Source organism: Eurosta solidaginis, chromosome 5 (genome assembly GCF_040869045.1).
Source record: "Eurosta solidaginis isolate ZX-2024a chromosome 5, ASM4086904v1, whole genome shotgun sequence".
Lineage (NCBI taxonomy): Eukaryota > Metazoa > Arthropoda > Insecta > Diptera > Tephritidae > Eurosta > Eurosta solidaginis.
In genome coordinates, this window is record NC_090323.1 from 219084255 (window position 1) to 219110574 (window position 26320).

General features: G+C 36.5%; 1 protein-coding gene across 11 annotated transcripts in view; it reads right to left on the reverse strand.

Moving 5' to 3' along the window:
* bma (SCY1-like protein bma) overlaps positions 1–26320 on the reverse strand; it is a 385396-nt gene that overhangs the window by 100792 nt on the left and 258284 nt on the right. For all 11 annotated transcript variants that reach the window (XM_067788410.1, XM_067788411.1, XM_067788414.1 and 8 more), the window contains one exon: positions 19260–19390. In XM_067788410.1, coding sequence (XP_067644511.1) covers positions 19260–19390 — 131 coding nt within the window. The remainder of the gene's footprint in view (positions 1–19259; positions 19391–26320) is intronic.

Below are 26320 nucleotides of genomic sequence, written 5' to 3' on the forward strand. Positions count from 1 at the left end.
CGCGCCCAACGCTTTTAATTAATTGTCTGATCAACGCCCCAGATTGATGTGAGGAGTGTGATGACTCGTACCTAGGACCTACCTAATTATTTTCTAGATTTTAGTATTATTATTATTTAATGTAGGTTAGGTTAGGTTGATCTGGCCGGTCCATGAGGACTCACATAGACTGAATAAGTCCGTAGGGTTAACAGAAGTTTGTTTTAATGACCAAACTGAAAAACCCTATCAAAACCAGGACCAATGTTATAGAATAACTCCGTCCTCTTGGCAAATAGTAGAAGCTTCCTAGGACTTAAGCCACTTGCTGCTTCTAGATCTGACAGCTGTATCACTCCTAATAGTTGGAGTCTTATCCTGGCAAGCGCAGGCACGAGCACAGAACGTGCTCGATCGTTTCCTCCTCCAGCCCGCACTTCCTGCATCTGCTATCACTGACCAAGCCTAATTTAAAGGCATGTGACGCCAGAAGGCAGTGTACAGTTAGAACACTTGTCATGAGTCTACAGTCCTCTCTTTTTAATGCTAGAAGCAAAAAAAAATAAAATTTCGAAATGTAGAATTTCGAACTTCGAAAGCCGATATCTATTTTTTGGAGGCTAACTTCGAAAAACGGAGCTAGTACTTCGTCTACGTAAACCTCAATCTCTGCAAAAAAGTGGGCTTTGGTCCAATATCCAGCCGGCTGTTGCACAGTGTTATTACAAGGACTCTTTCCTGACAATTTGTTACAATCTAAGGCCTCAACACATAATCCTTCCAAAGACTTTATTTGTCTCGGCGCCACGTATGTATGCTTGTCCCTCCTCGAACTCTAAAAGATTTTGATGTCTCTTCTACCGGACTGTATGTTATATTTGTTCCAAATATGCGCCAAATCGGACCACAAATACGATGTTTTTAATATCTCGATCCATGCGCCACCTAGCGGCGATTTTTTTCATAGGTTGCTTTCTATTCATTTATGTATTATGTGTTCCAAATATGAGCCAAATCGGAAAACAAATACGATTTTTTTGAAATATTTCGATCAATGGGCTACCTATCGGAATTTTTTTCTTATTATTGCATTATCATCGGGTTCTGAACTATATTCCAAGTTTCAAGCTTGTAACTTATCGTGAAGTTACTTAAATTTTAATTACTAAATTCGTTCACAACGGCCGGCCGCTACACAAACTCATGCTAAATAAAACCGTTAAAAACCGGTTCTTCGTACCATTGAACACTTACAAGCCTATAACTATGTTGGCTATGAATTCTTTCCGGATATTATAAGAAGAGCTTTACACTTTTCCAACGAAAGTGGTATTTTTTACCTTGAAAATTATCAAGGCAGGTTACAAGGGACTGTGAACATCCTAAATAATTAATTTAATAAAAAAATAATTGTAAAAATGGTCTAGGTTGAACTGGCCGGTTCACTAGGACCTCACAGGGGCTGTATATGTCCATAGTGTTTTAAAAAATCGTCTAAAACTCATTAAATTTTCCAAATGAAAAAATGTTACGTATACGTACCGGTGTCCCTCTTTTCAGGTTTTACGGATATATCTGACTGAACTGGTTAGTTTCTAATAAACCAACATGCTTACTTTTAATCAACAATTCCAAAGTACTAATTCGATATTTTTCTGTGAAATTGAAAATTAGTTTATGTAAAGAAATAAAACCAATGGAGAGTCTATATATGAGACCCGGTCTATGAAAGGGTGGCTTATGACTCAAAAAAGAAATTGCGAGAAACAACTGTTAACAGTTGTTTTTTTTTGCGAGAAACAGCTGTTAACAGCGGCTTTTTTTTGAGTCATAAGCCACCTTTTCATAGACCGGGTCACATATATAAAATTCAAATTATGTGTGTATGTAAGTATAGATAGAGTTGCGTCCTAAACGGATCGACCGATCACAACCAAATTTGCACAACCCACTAGAAACCTTGGAAGGATGGTCATAGGCTAAAAATAATATCGATATATAAAAGGCGCGTGGCACCTCCCATGCAAAATGAATATTTGGGACTACATAACTCTGAATGTATTTATGCTAGAACAATGAAATTCCGTAACGAGTTATATGAGGTCAATCCCTAACACCTCCAAGAAAATGTGGGTTGGGGGAGAAGGGGGCGTGGCACCTCCCATATAAATGGAATTTATCATACTGCATATCTCTGGATGTAGTAATGGTAGGATAATGAAAATTGGAAAGGAGCTATATGAGGTTAAGTCCTAACACCTGCAGTAAAATGTGGAATTGGGGAAAAGGGGGCGTGGCACCTTCTTAAAATGGGATTTTTCAGAACTATGGCTGCCGTATAAACTTAGGTTATTATAACAGCTAAAATTTGACTACAGAGTTGTTTGGCTGTTATCCTTTTGGATGTTTAGTAATTTTCCACCGTTAAAATTTTTTGTTAACTTCAGTCTATAAACATCTTCTATCTATATATATATAAAGCTAAAATTATGAATGTTTGTATGTACGTATAAATCGGTTTGCACCCTAGACGTATCGGTCGATCACAACTAAGTTTGAATCACCCACTAGAAGCCTTCCAAAGATGGTTATAGGCTAAACATAACTTCTATATAAAAAATGGGGTGGCACCTACCATACAAATGGAATGTTTCATACAGCATAACTCTGGAAGTATTCATGCAAGAACATTTAAATCCAGCAAAGAGTTAAATTGGATCAATCCCTAACACCACTAAGAAAATAAGGGGTGAGTAAGACGGGGCGTGGCACCTCCCATACAAATGGAATAATGAAAATTGGTAAGGAGCTATATGACGTTAAGTCCTAACAGTACCAGTGATATATGGAATTGAAAAAAAAAAACAAGACAAATGGGACTTTCAGAACTATGGCTATGGCTAAAAACTTAGGTTATCTCAACACGTAAAGTTTGATTGCAGAGTTGGGTTTGGCTGTTATTCCTTTAATATTCTTTAGGGTTGGTATTCTTGGATACGCCTGGAGAAACCGGAAAAAACATTTCTGTTTAATTTGATATTAATTGATGTAAGAGCAAAAAGAGAAATCACTAAGGCAGTTCCTTACATCTGATAAACCGATGTGCAACATAAGCAAACGGTCAGGCCAAAGTGAGGGTGTGCGATGTATGCACCATGACTCATAAACAGTTGCTGCAAGTTTTAGACCAAACCCCTAAGAATTTAAGGTGTGATGACCATCCCAAAGGTGGTGCTTTCCTGTTACTTGCTGGAATTGCAGAAGTTGAAGTAAATGCGTGCTTTTTCGTCTATAGACGGCTTTACGTACAAAAATGTACTCTCTTTAGAAATATTAGGGGGCAATTTGGCGGAAACATGGCAAAAATCGTATTTCTTTACTAACAGATTTGATTTCTTTTCCTGCAAGTTTTTGAGAAATTGTGACATCACACTAAAACCTAATCTTTCTTCCAAATATTGAATCTATCTTTGCAAACTATAAATGGCTTTGAGAAAAGGCATTTTAGGCACCTTAAAATGAGGATGTTAATATGACTAGAACCAAGACAACCTATCACTCTATTAACACCATCGTGGAAGAGTCCCAAGCTGTGCATATCCGATTGAGTTTATTAGCTCTTTGGAGCCATTAGAAATTTCTCCTCATCAATTGATCCTTAAAAAGGGCCCACAATATCATAATATTTATGCTTCGTTATTTCGATTCTCCACGCTTATGTCATTAAAGCAATTCATTTTATCGGAAAATTTTGAAAACAAAAAAGTTTAAAACCAAGATTCCATTGATATCCCATAGATTTGTCTTTTCATTTTTTAATACCTCAAATTTCCTATCCCTATCAATGAAGCTCAAGACGATCATTAGCTGCGAATCAAGGAATTGATGAGCGCAATACAAACCTTTATAGCTTCAGAGCTTCTGCAACTCAATTGTCAACCTCACCTACGCGAGGAGAATCCTGTTACATATATGAATATATCATACAACAACAGTCATTAACTGTAGCAGAAGTCAATCTTACCAACTCATGTTTTACCCATCGCCAGTGACACGTGCATATTTTTATATAAACGTGGGTAAAACCCACCGGCATAAGCTAGTATACAAAAAAAAAAAACAAAAACATGAAATAAGGCACACTCAATACTCAATGAAAAGACGCTGAAAAAAACTGTCAGCTCGCCATTACATGCAAATCAGCACTAAGTAGCAGAACATTCAAGCAAACTATGCTTATAATGAAACAAAATACTTTTAAGCCTTGCGAGTAATGTACTTAACCTGTGTAAACAGTCTTGTATCTCGTTACAGCAAAAGGATAGTAACGAAGGAAACGTTGTCAACATTTAAGTCACATTTAAAGTGGTTTAATCTTCAACAGAATGAAAACCGTAAATATTTGCTTGCTTACGACTTTCAATTTATACTTTATCACTTGATTCTTACTTTAGTCATATTTCGTTTCTTATTTTAAGCCGCCGTTTATTTTCATAGTCATCATTTTTAAATTTAAACCCACTTTTGCCAAAACGTAGAGTTACGTATTTGCATGTATTTTCTTTTGTGAAGCTTCGGCTAGTGCTTCCTTTATGCAGAATTTTATTAAAAAAAATCAATACGGAGGTGGTGCGAGGCTTCGAAAAGCGCCCAATTTGACAATATACAGCTGTCACTGTTATTTTAAGCAGGCATAGATATAGGTCTCTTATGATTTATAATGTACCGGCAAGTCAGACACATGCTGCCTTTTGCTCTGCTTCACTTTTTATCCTTCTTCCCCATCTATCCTCTTGCTACGCTCTACATACACCATTTCCTCTAACTCTCCCTTTTCTATTCACTTTTCTGTGCTTCATCGTAGTCGTCGTCAGTTTGTCTCTTCACCGGTTTCTTGTTCTGTGCTGCTTAGTCTACCTCTTCTTATTCCAATTCCTGTTTCTATTCTCAGAAAAAAAAAAAACGCTTACCACAAATAAGACAAGCATTTCATTAGAAAACTACCTTCGTATTAAATAAAATTTCATTTAATTAGAAACTGATAGAAAAAGTCTCGTATGCGCATCAAACAAAAGAGTTTCCGAAGGCACATTTTTATACAAAATCACGAGTACTCCATAGGTAAAGTTGAACTGGTTGGTCCGTAAGAACCTAGCATAGACTAAATGAGCCAATATTATTACCAGAAATTTGTTTAACGACCAAAATGAAAAACCCTATCAGAAACCAGGGCCTATGTTATAAAATATTTTTGTTCTTTTGGCAAATAGCACAACCTTTATAGAACCCATGCTTATATGCATATAAATCTGATAGCTGTGCAACTCCTAATAGCTGGAGTCTTAGTCTGGCGAGCGCAGAGCATGCACACAAAATGTCCTCCATCTTTTCCTATTTCAAAATGCCCTTTATGCATCTGCTATCACTGACATGACTTTATTTAAAAGCATGTAACATCAGAGGGCAGTGCTCAGTCAGTATACCCATCATGAGCCTAAAGTCCCCTTTTTTAAAATAAAAGAGTAGCATTGTAAATGTAAGGTAGAAAGACCTGTACAAGATTCACAACTCTTTGCAGACCCGCGCTTGCTTCCACCACTTCCCTATTAAATCGTTCATGCGCAGCTCTGGCCTTATTCTAATCTAGCCCAATCAGATTGGGAAGTTTGCGGTTAAAGCTTGGAGGGATATGCTCTTCTAAGCAAGCTAATCCGCTCCTTAGTTTCCATCTATTCCCATATTTCCAGATATCCATAATAGATGCATATGAGATATTATTGCCTTTAAGCTATTTTATTCCAGTTTTTCTATTGTTTTATTCACGACTACTACTTCCGCCTGAAAACCACTACAGTGATCTGGTAGCTTGTAGGATCTATACATTTCCGGATTAGCGCATTATCCTGCACACCCTACTCCTTGCCTTACTTTGGAACCGTTGGTGTACATGTGTATATAGCCTCGTCTGCCATTTGAGCGCACTTAAGCCACCTTCGTTGTGGTACTAAGATGCCAATCGAAGTGCATGTAGCGAACTAGGTAGCCTTTTTGTCCAATCTTTGATGATGCTATACTACTATGGGCTGCGCTGAAGCTACCCTGATGCATACAGTCTCGTTGTAGTTGTGTTCTTCAACCCCAGGTCTACAAGTAGAATATGCAGAATGGCAGCTGTCGGATTGCTTTCAGTGCTCCCTTTATGCTTTGTATTGTAGGCTGCATGACCCTCTAGTTTTTTAAGATAGATTCTTTTTGTGTGGTCGCCCAGCAAACAAGGACTCTATAGTATAGGGTAGGCTTTAAAATTACTGTAAATATTCAATTAGAGAAAGATGGCAAAGTTCTTTGTTGATGTATACATAATTATTTTTGTTTTAGTACGTAAGTAATCCGTGGGGTCACGTGCAATCCAGCATTGTTTTACATGCATAAAGTGCCGTCTAGTCCTTCTTAGCTCTCTCCTACACGTTGAGGTTCCATAACATTCGGTAAAATCTGGAGGTTCTAGCTGTTAGAATTGGGCAGAAATTACGAAAAGTTCCTTATCTCGACAATCCGTTGTGGGGATATATGCTATATATACTATCGATCTCATCAATTTTTTTAGACGACAATATGTGCAATATACGAAAGCATGTGGTGAAGCTTGAAGCTTCAATCTGATAAATTGAGGAAGATATGACAAAAATCCTATTTTCTGAAAAATCGGTTGTAAGGAAGATATGTGCTATATTTGTCTGATCCGTCCGGCTCCAACCAATGTCCAATCGGACACCTAAATATACCCGTTCACCAAATTCTATCAAGATATCTCGAAAATTGAGAGACTAGTTTGCATACAAACAGATAGGCGGAGATACGGACATGGCTACATCAAAGCAGCTCTTCATCTTGATAATTTCGATATCTTATTATTGGGTATATTTCTTCTCCTTTAAGGACGTACAATTTTGAAATTCGTGACAAACATAATATACCATTTCAATTTCATGAAAGGTATAAATAAAAAGATGATAATAGTTTTAAATCCCAAAATTCTTTTACAAGAGCTATTGTTAAAGTCTTTTAGTCAAAATTCAACAAGACTATGGCTGTATTAAAGGAAAAATTGCCTTCTATTTTTTGGTCCAATTATATAAAGGTAGTCCTTAAAATTTTTTTATCATATTTTTATTTTCAATTTTTTAGTACTGCCTTAAAAAAGGCAATTGCAACTTTAATTAGTAATTTGTAATTCCTAAGTGAAAATTCTCATCTTTATTTATTTGTTCAAAATAGTCAGATTTAAGAGAATTAGTGGAATTTTCGCTGACAACACTGGCGAAAACAACTGAATTCCACCTCGCATCATAACACGAGAATTCCACCTCGTTTCTCAGCTACATAATTTGCACAGCTGACAATCGTGATGAAATTCGCATACGCCTGAAAGTCTAAAAGAATCGTGGTGAAAGTGGCGTACGCCTAAAAGTATGCAAGGACGTGCATTGAGTTATGCCTTCAACGAGGTGGAATTCTACAACGCCTGCAACACTCAGGAGGCTAGCCATGAATCCTAGCCTAATCCTCTAAATAGTTCGACTTGTGCGTTACGTAGCTCAAATTTTTTGATCAAACATTGCACTGTCAGCGAGTTTTAAACTATATTACAGGTTTGAAGTCTCTAGATATCCAAGAAGTTAGTTAAAAATCGATTGCAAGATTCCCAATTTAAAACTAGTTTTCTCAATATCTCGATCCATGCGCCACTTAGCGGATTTTTTTAGATAAAATATTGCATTGTCACCGGTTTTTGACTTAGGGCCCAAGTTTCATGTCTCTAGCTCATCGGGAAGTTACTCGAAAATCAATCGCAAAATTCCCCCGTTTTTAAAGGATTTGCAGTTATCTTGACTAGCGCGCCACCTAGCGGAACTTTGTTTTCTGTAAGTTGTATTGTCACCAGGCCTCTAACCGAGTGCCAAGTTTCAAGTCTCTAGGTAACCGGGAAGTTAGTTAAAAATGGATTGAAAGATTCCCAAATTAAAATTTGTTTTCTTAATATCTCTTTTGATCAAATATTGCATTGTCACCGGGTTCTGACTCACGGCCCTAGTTTCAAGTCTCTAGCTCACCGAGAAGTACCTTAAAAATCGATAGCAAGATTAGCTACGTTTTTTCAGGATTTTCGGGGATTTTCGTTTATCTCGATTCGTCTGCTACCTGACGGTATTTTGTTCTCCACGAATTGTAGTGCCATCGACTTGCAAACTATGTGCTAAGCTTCAGGTCTCTGGATCACCGAGAAGTCAGTTAAAAATCTATAGCAAAATTTCCATTTTAAAATCAATTTTCTGTATATCTCGATCCGCGCGTCACCTAGCGGATTTTTTTCACCTGCATTGTAATGTCCCTCAGATCTGAACTATGTTCTAAGTATCAAGTGTCTAGCTCAACGGGAAGTTACCGAAGAAGACTTTTCCGTGGGTCAGAAATTCGTATGGAAATGAGGGACAAACATGAAAGGGCCTTAATATAAAGGTAGTAATAATAAAAACACTTTGAAAGTATCGAAGTTTTATTGGCTACGGTTAAACATCTCATATTCTAAATACAAAATTCATATAATATGACACGAGCTCTCTACAGTTGGCTTAAGCTGCCCAGTATATCTATGGAAAAAGTTATCGTGCAGTCCAATAATACGCCTTGGCCAAGAATACCCGAGCTTTGCTTTGTTTTTTTTTTTTTTGTTTTTTTTTTTTGTTTTGTTTCCAATAATTCCAAGGTTTTTTGCTACGTGGGTTATTTTAAAAATGGCCTTACGACTTTACATCCATTATATTAATCTCTTTATAATAGGCAAGCAACAGGAGTATCGGCAACATTCTTTAAAAGAAAAAAAAAGTGGGAAGATGAGCTTTCCTTTGGCGGTGAAACCAAGCGCAGCCACATCACTATGTAAAATACGAACATAAGCATTGTCAGCCTCAAGATTTTAAGAGCAACAGACGTTTTAGCTTAATTCAAGACCGTTAACTACACGTCCAAGCATATTTACACCTTTGTAGACTTTTCTCTTCTTCTTATTTACCATTACTCTGCACAATTTATACGCACCCCAGACATTTTTTTTTTACACAGATGCCTGTGTGTGCACCTACAATTATATGTGAGTGTGTCCAATACTTGTAAATATGTATATGATTAAGTACGTCTCAATAAATCGCAGTTTCGTGATAACGTCACACCTGTCAATCAACATAAGGTTAAGTGAGTGAAGAAATCACTTTGAAGTAAGCATCATTTGATAAACAAAGTAAAATATTCGACAAGTGATAATGGTAATAAATGCATACACATTTGCGCTTATATGGGATTTGGAGGAGGGCCGATGAAATTCTAATATATATATATATTTTATCTGTACGTGTGTTTGTGAGTAAACTCAACAACCTAAACGACAAAATCCATGTCGATACAATTGTGTACGTGTTTTCAAGGGGATTTGAGGATACTTAGATTCACATCAAATTTTATGCGTATGTGAAGCAGAGGACGATTAAAAAAAAAAAACAAGTAAGGAAGGCTAAGTTCGGGTGTAACCGTATTTTACATACTCAGCTGAGAGCTTTGGAGACAAAACAAGGGAAAATCGCCATGTAGGAAAATGAACCTAGGGTAGCTCTGTAATATGTTTGTATGACATGCGTATCAAAGGGAAGGTATTAGAGAGTATTTTAGAAGAGAGTGGGCCATAGTTCTATAGGTGGACGCCTTTTCGCGATATCGCCATAAAGATGGACCAGGGGTGACTCTAGAATATGTTTGTACGATATGGGTATCAAATGAAAAGCGTTAATGAGTATTTTAAAAGGGAGTGGTATATGTGAAGGCGTTTTCGAGATATCGACCAAAATGTGTACCAGGGTGAGCCAGAACATCATCTGTTGGGTACCGCTAATTTATTTATATTTGTAATACCACGAACAGTATTCGATGATTCCAAGGACTTTTGATTTCGCCATGCAGAACTTTTTCATTTTCTTGTAATTAATATGGTAGGTGTCAAACCCATTTTACAAAGTTTTTTCTAAAGGTATATTTTGCGTCAAAAAACCAATCCAATCACCATGTTTCATCCCTTTTTTCGTATTTGGTATAGAATTATAGCATTCTTTTTTTTCGAAATTTTTGATATAGGAAAAGTAGGCGTGGTCGTAGTCGGATTTGGCCCGTTTTAATACCAAAATAAAGTGAGTTCAGATAAGTAAGTTAACTAAGTTTAGTAAAGATATATCAATTTTTGCTCAAGTTATCGCGTTAACGGTCGAACGGAAGGACAGACGGTCGACTGTGTATAAAAACTGGGCGTGACTTCAGCCGATTTCGCCCATTTTCACAGAAAACGGTTACTGGCATAGAGGCAATGCCCTTACCAAATTTCACTAGGATAGGTAAATTTTTGTTCGGCTCATGGCATTTAAAGTATTCTAGACAAATTAAATGAAAAAGGGCGGACCCACGCCCATTTTGAAATTTCCTTTTATTTTTGTATTTTGTTGCACCATCATTACTGGAGTTGAATGTTGACATAATTTACTTATACACCGTAAACATATTAAATTTTTTGTTAAAATTTGACTTTACAATTTTCTTTAAGTGGGCGTGTTCGTAATCCAATTTTGCCAATTTTTATTTAGCATACATATAGTAATAGGAGTAACGTTCCTGCGAAATTTCATAATGATATCTTCAACTACTGCCAATTACTGCTTGTAAAACTTTTAAATTACCTTCTTTTAAAAGTGGGCGGTGTCACGCCCATTATCCAAAATTTTAATAATTTTCAATTCCGCGTCATAAGGTCAACCCACCTACCAAGTTTCATCGCTTTCTCCGTCTTTGTTAATGAATTATCGCACTTTTTCCGTTTTTCGAAATTTTCGATATCGAAAAAGTGGGCGTGGTTATAGTCCGATATTGTTCATTTTAAATAGCGATCTGAAATGAGTTCCCAGGAACTTACATACCAAATTTCATTAAGATAACTCAAAATTTACTCAAGTTATCGTGTTTACGGTTGGAGGACGGATGGACGGACGTGGCTAAAGGAATTTCTTTTTTCGCCCAAATCATTTTGATATATAGAAGTCTATATCTATCTCGACTAGTTTATGCCGTTACGGATTACCGTTATGCGAACAAAATTAATATACTCTGTAAGCCCTGCTCAACTGAGTATAATAATAATTTATTGCGCAATTTCATTGAAATTTCGTGCATGGGTACCTCCTTGACTGGTTTATTATTTGAGAAACTTTTCTCATTGGGGAGTGAAGCAGATACCGGTGGTGCAGCTTGCTTGAAATTAAGTATAGGCGTTCTTATTCGATAAACTTAGCATTTAGAACCTTTCTTTATGAAAAGTGGACAAGGATGATGTTATTTGAAGAAACACCTACTTCAACATTAGGGGGTTTCTAAGCAAACGTGAAGACTTAATGTACAATAAATAATGTATATTGGAACGATTTTCCGTCATCCCTTGTCAAACGAAAATCGACACTGATGATGGCAAAACGCCGAAACCAGTTTGTCTCGAAAACTAATTTGACAAGGGATGACGGAAAATCGTTCCAATATACATCATTTATCCACCCTGTCGGAAAATCAACAAAACAACATAACTCAGTATAACAAATATGTAAGTATAAAAGTGTCATTTTGCTGTTTTGGTAGCGATAATGGCTAATTTTGAAATGGTATACAGCTTTGATATAGGTCTGTAATTACGCACATCATTCTTGTTAACACTTTTAAAAACGGGGGTAAAAGAGGTGAGCTTCCACTCGTCAGTAAACGTACCAAGCGATAGAGACTTATTGAAAATGATTCTTAAAGAAAAAAACTAGGATCGGGCAGTTTTTAAGAGGACTGAAGAAAATACAACAACGTTAGTTTGAGACGAAGATTTAATTTTGAGAATAGCATTACTAAAATCATCAGAAGAGAGACAGAGGACAACGAAGTTTAGAGCAGTGTTAAAATTTGTAGAGGCATCAAACGATGGATAGCCATCATCGGCAGCAAAATTTGACTTACAAAACTCCGCAAATAAGTTGGCTGTATCACATGGTGTTCGCGCTGATTGGCCATCAAGGAGGACTCCAGACGATACACTAGAGCAACCTTTTTTGGACATGATATAGCTCCAAAATGTTTTGTATTCAATTTGGAATTCGCCTCAATATTTTGAATATAGTTGGTATACAGAAGCTTGTTCAAATTATTAAATTTATTTAAATATTGCTTGTATTTGGTGAAGAACAAATGATTCTTGGTATGTTTAAACTTACGCTTATATTTATTTCTAAGATTCTTAATTTTTTAACTCTTTCGGTTACTACGCAAGTTTGTAAGGTCTCATTAGAATTTTGTGCAAACAATGATTTAAAAAAATAAATTTGAAAGTTAGTAAACTATTAGAAGTATCAAGTCCCTCAAGTACCGCCTCCCAGTCTATTTCAGATAAAAAACCATTAAACTAGGAAAATCATACGAATTAAAATTAAAAGTAAATTTGCTTTCAGAAGTATCCAGTTCATAACTATTTAAACTAAAATTACACTGGTTTACCGCCAAAATGCATCAGAGACGCCATTATGAAATTCCTATGTAAAATCAACCCCTGATTCCGAATATCAAGGTTATTTTTAATTCTATGGTAACGTTTTTGAGATATTTACGTATAACCTTTTATTAAAAAAAAAAAACAAAATTAAAAATTGCGTCCACTTAATCATATATATCTCAAGAACGAATTAAGCAATTCCAAAAGGGTTTGAAGCTTTTAAAAGGTAATGAAATTTGCTACAAACTGCGCTATAACTTTTTGCTAGGCCCTGCAGATTCAAAGATGACCAATCATTACGGATTTTTTAAATTTTTTTTGTAAAAATATAAAAAAATTTGTACATTGCGAGGAACGATCTCGAAAACTTTTTTTTGCAGAATTTTTTCTTTCTCTCTAAGTTCTGTTTTATTACAAAAAAAAAAAAAACTTTCATTCATCAAAATCGATGAACTAATACAAAAGTTATAAGCATTCAAGTAAATATATCGATTTAATACTTAAGTACCCTACTGGTACATATGTGCTAGTATTCGTATATCAGTTAGTTCCAAGGTAGATTTTCGAAGGGCTATTAGATACGTTAGTATCGCTTTCTCAAACACATTTCAAGCAAGAGCATATTGCTTAGGCAGGTAGTGCTTTCTTTTTAGAACTAGAGAACCTTTTTGTCTAGGTAGGCTTGAATCTTTACTTGATCTAAGTGTAAATAATAGTACATGCGCCTTCATAATATCTGCAAGGCTCGCCGAATACTGTTCAGTTTATAATTACAGTTTATAACCCGTCATTTACTTAAAAATATAATATGAATATAAGGGCGCGAGAGTTTGAGTGTACAAATGATCTTGATATGTTCTCTTTCATCTGCGGTCAATTTATCGTTAAAAGGATGCGACGTGTGTTTTCAAATCCTTTGAAAGTTACATACTATAAGTATTTTGGAATTGAGCCTAAAACTATGGACACCGAATACTGTGTGCACCACATTTCGAGTCGAATTGATTTTTTCGGAAACCTGAACAAAAAGGTGCGTTGTAAAAATTAGGAATTTGCTCCCTTTTAATGCATACCTGACTAATTTTTGAAACTATTTTTTTAGGCGACATATGAAATTTATCACACCAATGAAGTGGAGGGAACCATCTTGCCATTCAACGGAATGCTATATTTGTACTACAAAAGTACTTGGGGTTGGAAAGTCAAGAAAAGTAACCTATGCGAGCGTGTCTACAGCGTCATTACCAGAACTAAATTCAATGGAAGCTACATTGCCAGAATCAAATTTTACTTTAGTTCCGGCTCCAGTTTCTTTGTCACCATCAGTACCTGATTACGCGGCATCATGTTGTACTGGATTTCAAACGGAAAACGGAAGAAACTCTGTCACAAGCACAACCCAATTATTGGATAAGGGATTTGGAATTGTCAAAGGAAAAGGCCGAAATACTCGCCTCTTTTATGCAACAATTTAAATTTGTTTCATCCGATGTTAAGGTAACATATTATAGAACTCGCCACGAACAATTTTCCAAGTACTATATAAAGGAGGCCACCGTGGTGTGATGGTAGCGTGCTCCGCCTATCACACCGTATGCCCTGGGTTCGCACCCCGAGCAAAGCAACATCAAAATTTTAGAAATAAGGTTTTTCAATTAGAAGGAAGTTTTTCTAAGCGGGGTCGCCCCTCGGCAGTGTTTGGCAAGCGCTCCGGGTGTATTTCTGCCATGAAAAGCTCTCAGTGAAAACTCATCTGCCTTGCAGATGCCGTTCGGAGTCGGCATAAAACATGTAGGTCCCGTCCGGCCAATTTGTAGGGAAAATCAAGAGGAGCACCACGCAAATTGGAAGAGAAGTTCGGCCTTAGATCTCTTCGGAGGTTTTCGCGCCTTACAGTTTTTTTTTTTTTTTTTTGTGTAAAGTAGAACAGTGTTTGTTACTGCAAAGACATTGCTGGTCTATTCAAACAGTTTGGTAAACCATATGATTCAAAAGAGTGGCGATTGTTCATAGACGGCAATAAATTAAGTTTAAAGGCCGTATTATTGTTTTCTCAGTTAACTTTAGAACCTATTTGCCCGATAAACAAAATATTTTTCTCAAAATTTTTAAACTTACATGAGAATATATAGCCCTAAATCTGAATACATTATCCAGTTCCGAACAAACAAGAACGAGAAAAATGTAAACAAAAAATTTGTTCTGAATTGAAAGATAATCCAGCCTAAGAAAATTATATACTAATGTGTCACTTATGTATTTATCTAATATACTTTTTTATTTTCTTTCAAGAGTAAATATGTCTTTAAAAATTAATTTTCTACACTCCCATTTGAATTTTTCCCGCAAAATCTTGGCGTCGAAAGTGACGAGCATAGCGAAAGGTTTCACCAGCAAATGAAAATGATTGAAAGTCGGTATCAAGGGTTCTGGGATGTCGCTTCTCATAAGAGAAACCGATCCTAATCTAAATAAGCGTCAAAGCAAGACACATAACTTTTTCAATTATAAAATAAGAGCAAAAAGTTAAGACAGAATCAGATGTACATATGCTATTATTTGTAGGGTACTTAAGTTTTACTATATGGATATATTTATTTGAATGCTTATAACTTTTGTATTAGCTCATCGATTTTGTTGAATGAAAGCTTATTTTTTTGTAATAAAACCGAACTTAGAGAGAAAGAAAAAAATCTGCAAAAAAGCGAGATCGTTCCTCGCAATGTACAAATTTTTTTATATTTTTATACAAAAAAAATTTAAATAATCCGTAATGATTGTTCGTTATCTTTGAAACTGCAGTGAATAGCAAAGAGTTATAGCAAATTTTATTACCTTTTAAAAGCTTCAAACCATTTTGGAATTGCTTAATCCTTTCTTGAGATATATATGATTAAGTGGACCCAATTTCTTATTATTTTTTTTTGAAAAAAAGGTTATTCGTAAATATCTCAAAAACGTTATCACAGAATTGAAAATAACCTTGATTTTCGGAATCAGGGGCTGATTTTACATAGGAATTTCATAATGGCGTCTCTGGTGCAAAAAAAAAAAAAATTGGGATTTGTGATCCAGTGTTATTAACCAATGGTAGGTGATGCCTGCTTTGTGAGTGATTGGATTTGTACATTCACTGATTTCACAACTAATATTGTCAGCAATAAATATGAGATCGAGTAATCTAGTTAGAGTATAACACATTTGCTGATATGCATTAAATTAAGACTAAGTAAATTATCAATGAAATATAATTCATGATTTGCACGGAGATTATTAGGTGTAAGACCAAAATTACAAACATTCGTTGACCAGTGAATATCGCATAGGTTCAATTCACCAAGCAAGGTTACTTATAACTAGCGAAACTATGTTATCAGCGTATGCCTTGTATAGTTCAAATGAACTTCCTGGTGACGCGTATGATTCAAGGAGAAATAGAGAGATTTTTGAAGTAGAACCATTAATGCAGACACAAATTTGATCCAATAGAACGTCACCGTTACTAAGCGGAAATAAAGAGGAGGATAACTGACGCTTGACGGCAATTAAGACCCCACCGCCACGAAGGCAACCAGCAGCTTTAGCATTTCGATCTTTGCGGAATACATTAAAAATATTAGAGTCGAAGAATCCACTATCGAAAAAACTTCCATTGAGTGAGACATGTCTAGACGAAACCACATATGTCATAATCCAATCGGGAAGATCGGTTTGGTCCTCATCCCAGAAAGGTTTTGGAAATATATCTTTATCTCTCTATAATTAGAGGCAGATCACTCACCACATTGTTCCTTGATTGCTAATCGTCGCTTGGACTGGGTCCGAACTTCTTGAGTTGGCTTTGCGAATTTTTTTTGAAAGATTTAACTTTCACATTTCAATTCCAGAATTTGTTTTAAGTTTTTTTTCACCCATAAAACAAATAAATTTTTTACTGCCGGCCATTCATACATATATTGGATTGCCAGATTGCCAGTGTGAAATCGATAGCACTTCAATTGGCCACCTCAGTACAAAAAGCCTGGATTTATGCTTGTGTAGTGAATTTTCGTATTATGTCCACCACTAAATACTATGTGGATATATAATAATAGCAGTAAATCTTTTGTAATCGAAGCTTTTGTACTATCAATAATAAAAGTATTTAATTCTTTATAATGAAATTAGATTTTAAGGTGAGTGTATCTTGAGAGCTCTCTGCCAAACAACTACTTTCATAGGAAATCCCGTATTGCAATTACGTGTTCCAATGGCAGATGCGCTCAGAATCTCGAAATATTGCGATATCCGTTGTGGACAGAACTGGTTTGGAAACAGGAAATCTATAAACACACCATGACTCAGAGGTCTCTTTCACGAATAGATCAAAATATGGAGAAAAACGTAATCTGGTATCTATACCTATCTATATTTTAGGCAAAAATCCATGCATTAGAAGCTTACGGAAGAGGAGGTCTACGAAGAGGCTTACCTTCTAGGAATATCAGGCAGATAGTCATACGTGCCTTTTAGTCTTACACAATTACCTCGCAGCTAGTGGACGTGTGCTTTGAAATCCTAATTGATCTGAAAGCCAAAAACATGATTGTGTTGCGATGAGTTATCAGGCATCAGGGACGTGAAATTAATGAGCCGGAAGACTAGCTACCAAAGCATGGCGCTGTAGCAGAATTTTATGCGTCAGAGACCTTCTCAGACACGGGAAATCATAATTAATCGTGAAACAAAACAGCTTATACTACCAACAACGAGATTAACAACCAAACTAATTAATCTAAGTAGAGAGTACTGGGAACTATACAGAACACTGTAGTCTACGATATCACCTAAGTAAGTTGAATCTATCCGTTACAAAAATTCGTCTTTTTTAGCTGAGGATTGAAACGCCGGCACACATTCTCTGCGAATGCGTCGCTCTGACAAGGCAGAACCTCTCCTATGTACTTGTCTCACTCCCTTCGTGATATGGTGTAAAATACTGATACTTAAATACATTAAAAATCTTCATATACAGTAATAGGCTGTACAGGCTGTGAAGCACAATAGATCTAAACCAAGTGCGTAGTCGATGCCTAATTATAATAACTAAAGTTCGCTAAAAAGTTGAAATTCAACCACTGCAATGTTTACTAAGTGTACCATATACCGCAGTAATACAACATAATCCTTCTTTTCTTTTCTTTCCTTTTCTTTTCTTTTCTTTTCTTTTCTTTTCTTTTATTTTTTTTTTCTTTTCTTTTCCTTTCTTTTCAAAGGTGCTAATCGGAAGCACAGTTAATCAGTTGGCACCCAATCTTACACCAACAACGCTAAAGTTGTGGCTTTTTATAAGCTCGACATAGATGGAAGACGGTTGGAGAGGCGTCTGAAACCACTAACTGCAATCGCCAAAAAACAAGCACGAAGACTGTCACCCAGGCAGCACACGTAATCGGAAACGTTCTTTCTGGCGTTGAAATATCACACGAAGGTAACACTAAATCGAGATGAGTCATCTTTTCGGCCTTTTACGTAATAACTCTTTTAACAGCGCTAGATGGACAGACATACTGGTCGCCTTAGACCAATGACTCCAAATCCCTTGCTACTTGCAGCATGTTATTAGAAGCTGTCTTAGCGATCTCACACTCATACAATGAAAATCAAGTGACGCGTGTATCGTGACAGTCAGCCGCACAAGGAACAATTCTTGAAATACACTTTTAAAGAAGCGTTTTTAGTTCGATAAGCATACGCAATTACTGGGGTTATTACAGCACGAAAAGCGGAAAAAGTTTGCTGACTAGCGAATACTTTAGCTAGAAAAAAAATATACAATAGCTTCTCTGGCAGTATATCACCAAAGTATGAAATGAACTACTTTGGTGTAAGATTTTGGGCTCCAACTCAGCATGCTTTACAGAGACATCTAAAAAATTGTCGCTGCTAAGCATATTGATGACAAACATCGGAGGGCTAACAGAAAGCAAAGGGAAGCTGGTACACATCACTACTCCGAGATGTGGAAAAACACTCTTCAGAAGATTAATCACTGCGGCTTTCTTATATACAGCAGCCACTAATCGCACTGTATCAGAATCAGCCGCTAGCACTGGATAGAAGGCTATGGGAAGAAGCACAAATGTAGACCGATCAGGAAGGCATGATATTCGTTATTAAAGAAAATATGGAGGTAAATTGAAGGCTGCAAGAAAACCTGGGGACAGATGAACAGTGAGGCTGATCACAAATATTAAAGCATGGCGAGATAATTAGCTACGTCAACCAAATGAGTGCAAGCCCAAAGCAAATGCGAACGCAGTCTTGGGTTGGGCGACGGTTTTAGATGGGACTATTTTTTTTTATGTTCACTGATACACCGTCGCTTCGACAGTGGCAATTATGGTGTCCTAGATATTTTTCATCCTCAACCGAAAAAACAAAAATAAATAAAATAAAACGTATTTAGGTAATCAATCAAAGGCGCATTGACTGTCTTAGCACCACCTACGACTGAGGCAATTTAGAATGCCTTCTGACATTCCTCAGTGGAGAGCAATTGCCACTCCGCAGAATATTACAATTTGAATAGTGTCGCAAAAAATAGACGACTCACGACATCATGATGGATGAATAACTCTTGTTGTGTCGACATGAATGGTTTGATTTTTTTACTCCACATACTTACATAAAGTACTTAATCAATTGCAATAATTGTGCCGTTGGCCTTGCGGTGGGATCACGATTAACTAAACGGGAGGTGGCCTCCTGTAGTGGTACTGGTACGCGGGGCAACATTTTTTGTAAAGATTCTTCCAGCTGAAAAAAGAAATATTTAGGAAGTTAATTTGTGTTTCATATATGTATTTAGTTATGATGCCTCATGGGATTCTTAAAAAAAACGTAAAAATGTCGTCAGCATCAAAAGAAATGTAGATATTTTATTTATTTATTTAATTCATTAAGTCTAAATGTACATGCTTTCTTACAGACTAGTTAAAAATAGAAAACAATTCAAGCTTAAACTTATTTAAGATGTTATTAAAATTAAGAACACTACTGAATCGATTTGCTAGATATATATTCCTTGTTATAATAATAATAATAATACCCAACGGATTAATACCCTTCAAAGCCCGCCCGACCGCCGCGAGGGGCGCATCCGCATGACGCACGGATTTGTTATTGCCAAGTCGTTGATAGGCGGAGGTTTGTTAAGCGTCGAGATCTAAAACTGCTCAGCTACAGAATAAAAATCTTCAGCTGAGTACTATACATAACAGTTAGAAATTACATAACAGTTAGAAATTATACATATACATACATTAGGCCGGGTCGATTTGTGGGAGGCAAACAAATCGCCCATTGCTCTGTGAAAATCATATTCTAGGGATCAAAATAAGAAACTTTTCCGAAGGAACCATACCCCTTTGGGTCGTAGGGGCAAATTTTGAAAAATCCCACTTTGAAATGCCTATGTTTTTTCTTTTTGGAGTTTATTTTTCTCTTTAGAAATTTATTTAGTCAGAACATATGTAAATGAAAAAATTAATTTAACTTAGTAATAGAAAAGAAATTAAAAAAAATTATTAGAAATTAGCGTTTTTACAACCCCCTTTTAAAACCAAGGCATCACTGTGATGCATTTGCATGTCGTAAACATAGTTGTGTGGGTTTTTTATTCAACCGTTTTAAAAAATGAAGGTATCACTGTGACACAATTGCAGATCGTAAAATTGCTTGAGTTGTTTTTTTTTTAAGCCACCACAAGACGCAGCAGGTAGAATTGAAATTGCCCCTACCCAAAAGTTCGACCCAAAGGGGGGGACATCAGAATTCGTTTTAAAGGTATGGTTCCTTCGGCAAAGTTTCTTATTTTGATCCCTAGAATACGATTTTCACAGAGCAATGAGCGATTTTTAAATCGACCCGCCCTAATATACATACTACATTGTTACATAAGTGAACATTTTTAATTTATTAAATTTTTTTTTTTTTGTTAAGAGTTAAGATAGGATAAGATAGTTTTCTTTATGGTAAAAAGTGAATCCGTTATATCAAATGAATTAGAATGTGTGTTAAAATTATGACACAAACACCGAAAAGGTTCATTTGATTCGAAATTAGTTCTACACTGCCTCAAAAGAAGAGGTTTGTAATGTCTTGACACCCGTGATGGGACGTTAAAATTTATAGGTTCATTCATAGCATAATTCGCTTGATGAGTTATTTCGACAAATAATCAGCCCTATTTTGCACTTCGAACTGAACTGAAATTTTTTCAGTTTGGTAAATTTGGTATTCTGCGTTCCGTTTTCATTCAGTCAAATTTCGAAAGCCTCGATTTGACGTATCCTACACTTCAAGTGGAGTTCCGTTTTTCTCAGTTGCAAATTAGTTGACGGAGATTGTTTTGATTTGTATTTTCGCGGGTTTTAAAAGGTAATTATTTTTAAATATGTAAGTAGCAAGTACAACACCAGAGCAATATGAAAAATTGTTGGAAATGCTGTCAACAAAAAGAGACATTGCACAAGGTTCTCAAAAAGGCCTAGAGGAGAAGTGCAGGCATTTTGGAAAAAGGTTGCAGTGTTTCCAACATCATTAAAATGTTATCCTTACCACAATAGCATTGATCCTTTTCTGTTATAGTAAAGAAAACCTTCTTGATTTGGCTTCGTTATTTTAATATGTGTTCCATCTACGCACATCACTACACCTGGAAAGGCAGCCCTAGTATAAAACTCTTGCTTCGCTTGCAGTTTTTCCTCCTCACTGTTGTGAAATTTTATCCACTCTGGACAAATCCGTCGCTCAATTACATCCAGAAAATAAGATAGTGACTTAGTTACGGTTAACTAACCCATCGCAAAATTGTAATCTGTACCAGCACCATACTGGTAGCGGTCTTCAGCAAAAAACCTCAAAGCAGCCATTACGCGGTTAATTGCTGTTAAGGAAGTCAAAGTAGTTCTCGGAACTTCTGCATCAAATATATGCAAGACATACTTAAATGCCTCTTTATTTAACCTAAGGTTTTTTTGAATCTAAAAATATTTAACACGTATGAAAGTTTAGCACTTTCAGCACCAATTTTCAATTCATCGCTCATCGTGAATGAATCACTGATATTCCTTAATGTCCGTCTTTCCACTCTCACGTCTACATTGTGGGACGCATTGTCCTCCTCATCAATTAAAACTGCAACGGCTAATGTTTCCATATTTCATTTATGTTAAATAAATGTTAAATAACGAAATATTCATTAATTTATAAATTTTTCACAAATATTTCTTTATTTTGTTGTGTTCCAATTCCACCAATTTCTCACAAACAGCTGATTTCGAAAATTTGTTAATTCTTCCTCTTCTTTCAATTAAAGTGGAAATCAGGATACCTACTTTCAGTTCAAGTGGAGCGGAGAACTGAAACGGACTTGTAATAGAGAATAGGGGTGAATCTATTATGCCGAAGATCACGCAGTGGAATATATGGAATGAACAAATTAGATAAATCAGAACAATTTATTCGAAAGAAAGCATTCCATATTATTGAGCAATATTCAAGACGACTTCTGACCTAGGATATATAAAGTGCCTTCAACGTCATAGGGTCCTTAAAGTCACGCACAATGCAGCATTTAAAAATAAATTATTGTCTGCGCATCATCCGGCAAAAGAGTCCAGATCAGATTGCAAGTTCGTGCAGTCAGAGCTATTACGGACCGATGGAAATAGTTTGACATCGTCTGTACACATCAAACATTTTGCGTATTTCAATTGCTGAGGCAAAAATTAAGTGCACATTTATGGTGTTACTTTATAACTTGAGACCGGCTACACCAAATTCAACCAAATTTCTACGGTACATTTGTGCTCTCATGTAGATGGTTTCTGTAAAGTTTGATTGAATTCGGTCGAGCGGTTCATGAGATATATCACACCAAGCTACGGCTACGTTTCATACCAATAGATGGTGCTTATTTGCAGGTTTTCCTTCCTGACGCTATAACTCCAGAACGCACTAACCGATTTCCACGGTTTTGCATTCTTTGGAAAGGCCTCGGCCTCCGTGAGGTTAGTGGCAAAGAAAATTCAGGATCGACGCCCATGGTCTCGAGATATAGGCCAAAACGTGGACCCTGGTACCCCTAGGTACGCCTAGATAGTGTTTTTACATTATGGGCATCAAATTAAAGCTGTTGATGAGTGCTTTAGTACAGGATAGTTTTCATACCTATTGGTGACTAGGGTCTCGTGATATAGGCCAAAACGTGGATCAGGGTAACACTAGGATGTGTTTTTACATTATGGATATCAAATTGAAGCTGTTGATGTGTGCTTTAGTACAGAGTAAATTTTACGCCGCTGGGTGACTAGGGTCTCGAGATATAGGCCAAAACATGGACCCGGATACCCCTAGAATGTGTGTGTATTATGGATATCAAATGAGAGCTGTTGCTGAGAGTTTTAAAGTAATTTTCATTGCGATATTCGGTTTAGTCGCATCAGCCCGGCAAAACTGATAAATATTCATGAGAAGCCCAAATAAAGACATGAATTAATAATACCCACATGTCCTATTTGATTTGACTGAAATTTGGTATATAAATTTGCCTATATTAATATTTACGATGCTTTTTTCCGGGAAGTAGACCAGAGACGAACTGGGATTGGGATTAGGACTAGACTGGAACTGAGACTGAGACTCGGAATGGGACTGGAAAAAAATACATACCACCCTCTGCGACTGGAAATAAGGTATGAAGAAGAATGAGAAAAACTTGAGAGAAGAGAAAAGAGAGAAGGAGACTGAGAAAGAGGTAGAATGAGCTCTTTTTCAATTGTGTGAAATCGACACATTTGCCAGAAATTTTATATATGTTGATATCCGTAATATTACACCTGGAATGCATCATCGAAAAAATTTCAGCGGCGTAAACAAGAACCACCAGTTGATGGTCATCCAGGTATTTTCCAAACAGATGCCTTGGGCAGGATATATACGGTACATCCCAACAATGCTGAATGTTTTTATTTGCGAATGTTGTTGGTAAACGTTCGAGGACCAAAATCATTTCAGGATTTAAGAACAGTTCACGGTCATTTTTGTCAGATATATCGCGAAGCATGTCAGCTCTTGCATTTGTTAGAAGATGACACTCATTGGGACGCAACACTTCACGATGCATCGATTTCATCTCAACCACCGCAAATACGAATGCCATTTTCGATTATAATATCCAACATCAACAAATTGAACAATCAACAAAAGGATATATATGACAAAGTCATGCAAGCTGTTTCTGATAACACTGGTGGATTATATTTTTTGGATGCACCTGGCGGCACCGGAAAAATATTTGTGATTTCATTGATTTTAGCAACAATTCGATCGCAACAGAAAATTGCTGTGTCACTCTTTTGGAATTGCTGCAACTTTATTGGATGGAGGACGAACAGCTCATTCAGCTTTAAAATTGCCATTGAATATACAAGTGGTTGAAACTCCAACCTGTAACATATCCAAAAAATCAGCGATGGCAAAAGTTTTGCAACAAGCAGCGGTCATTCTATGGGATTAGTGTACAATGGCAAACAAAAAATCATCGGAAGCATTAAATCGAAAGATGCAAGATTTACGTGGAAACCGAAGGCTTTTTGGTGGTGCTTTAAGTTTATTGTCAGATAACTTTCGACAAACATTGCCCGTTATTTCACGATCAACACCGGCAGATGGGATCAATGCATGTTTTAAGTCTTCCCTTTTGTGGCGGTACGTGAAAAAATTAACATTACACATAAACATGCGTGTTCAGTTGCACAATGATCAGTCTGCAGAGCAGCTCTCGAAGCAATTGTTAGAGATCGGAAATGGCAAAATTCAAATCGACAACACAAATGGTTTGATTACATTGCCAAACAATTTTTGTACAATTATCCCATCAAAAGAAGTATTAATTGAACGAGTATTTTCAAATATTGTTCAAAATTACACGAATCACGATTGGTTGAGAGAACGCGCAAGACTGGCACCAAAAAATGTACATTTCAATTAAATCAATCATCACATTCTGAAAAAATTGCCAGGTGTGGTGACAACATACAAGTCAGTGGATAGCGCAATGAATCAAGATGACGCAGTGAATTATCCAGTTGAATTTTTAAATTCATTGGAACCGTCTGGTATGCCACTACATTATTTAAATTTGAAGGTCGGTCATCAGTTATTTTATTACGGAATTTAAATGCACCAAAATTGTGTAATGGAACAAGACTGAATGTAAAAAATTGATGACGAATTTAATTGAAGCAACAATACTGACCGGCAAAGCGAAAAGTGAAATTGTGCTTATACCGTGAATCCCACTGATACCAACAGACATGCCATTTGAATTGAAGCGTTTGCAATTTCCAGTGCGCCTGTCATTTGCTATGTCAGTCAACAAGGCGCAAGCACAAACGCTTCTAGTATGCGGATTGAATTTGGAGGAACCGTGCTTTTCGCACGGACAGCTATACGTTGCCTGTTTCAGAGTAGGCATTCCAAATTGTTTGTTTATTTATATCTCAGATGGAAAAACGAAAAATGTAGTGTACCCAAATGTTTTGGATTAAGAAATGAAATAAAGATTTAAAAAATTCTATGATATTTTATTCTTTTTCCAATATTTATATTGGTGTAGCGAAGCACACCGGGGTCCCGCTAGTTTTTCTATTTTTAAGATTATTTAGTTTTAGTTTAAACCAGGGTAGCCTATTCATTAGAACTTAAGTTTTAGAGGTACGAAACTCGAAAAGGCTAGTAAGATAAACAAGTAAGATCAACAAATCAGATTTGTTGCTTGCTTACTTACTTAATTGACGCTTAACCATTTAAACGGATATGGACGCCCAACAAGGCGCTTCTTCTCTCTGCCAACTAGCACCAATTGGTCACACCAAGAGAGTTTAAGTCGTTTTCCACCTGGTCCTTCCAGCGGAGTGGTGGCCGCCCTCTTCCTCTGCTTCCATAGGCGGACTCCGATAGAAACACTTTCTTAGCCGGAGCGTCATCTTTCATTCGCATAACATAGCCTAGCCAGCGCAGCCGCTGCGTTTTAATTCGCTTGACTATGTTCATGTCTGCGTAAAGCTCGTACAGCTCATCGTTAAATCTTAATGAGTTGTTGCTTGAGCTCACTACTTTTTCTTACGACTATCGTGCCACAGCAATCTCTGCCATTTTTATTCTAATGTTGACAGACATCTATTATTCCAACAGTTTTCATTAGTACCCTTTAGGTGACATTCATAATTATTAGTTAATAGAACAGAGCTGGGCGGCCACCGTTGTACGATAATAGTTTAGGATTAAGGCCAGGATAAAGTTACATCAAAATCTTAAAAAAAAATCTAAATGGGGTCCCGCAAATATTCTAGATATTTTTTTTTAACGGAGCTGTGGTTTACATTTGATAACTTTTATTTTTTGTTGATTTGACTGTTGAAACACTCAATTCAGAATCAACAACTTGTGCGTGGCCCCTGAACAGCTACTTGCGATGGAGTAAAATTTATATAAATATCGGTTGAATTTCCCCGTAGCTCGGTTCAATTTAGCAGCTTTTTTTCTTTCAGCGTACAAAGCCAGCTTGTTGCAGATCGGTAATACTGAAAGTTGCGTTTTGTTTGTCATAATCAAACAGTTGATCAACAGTTACGTGAACGAAAGAGTATAACGAAATGCTGAATAGACAGTTGGTGCTGA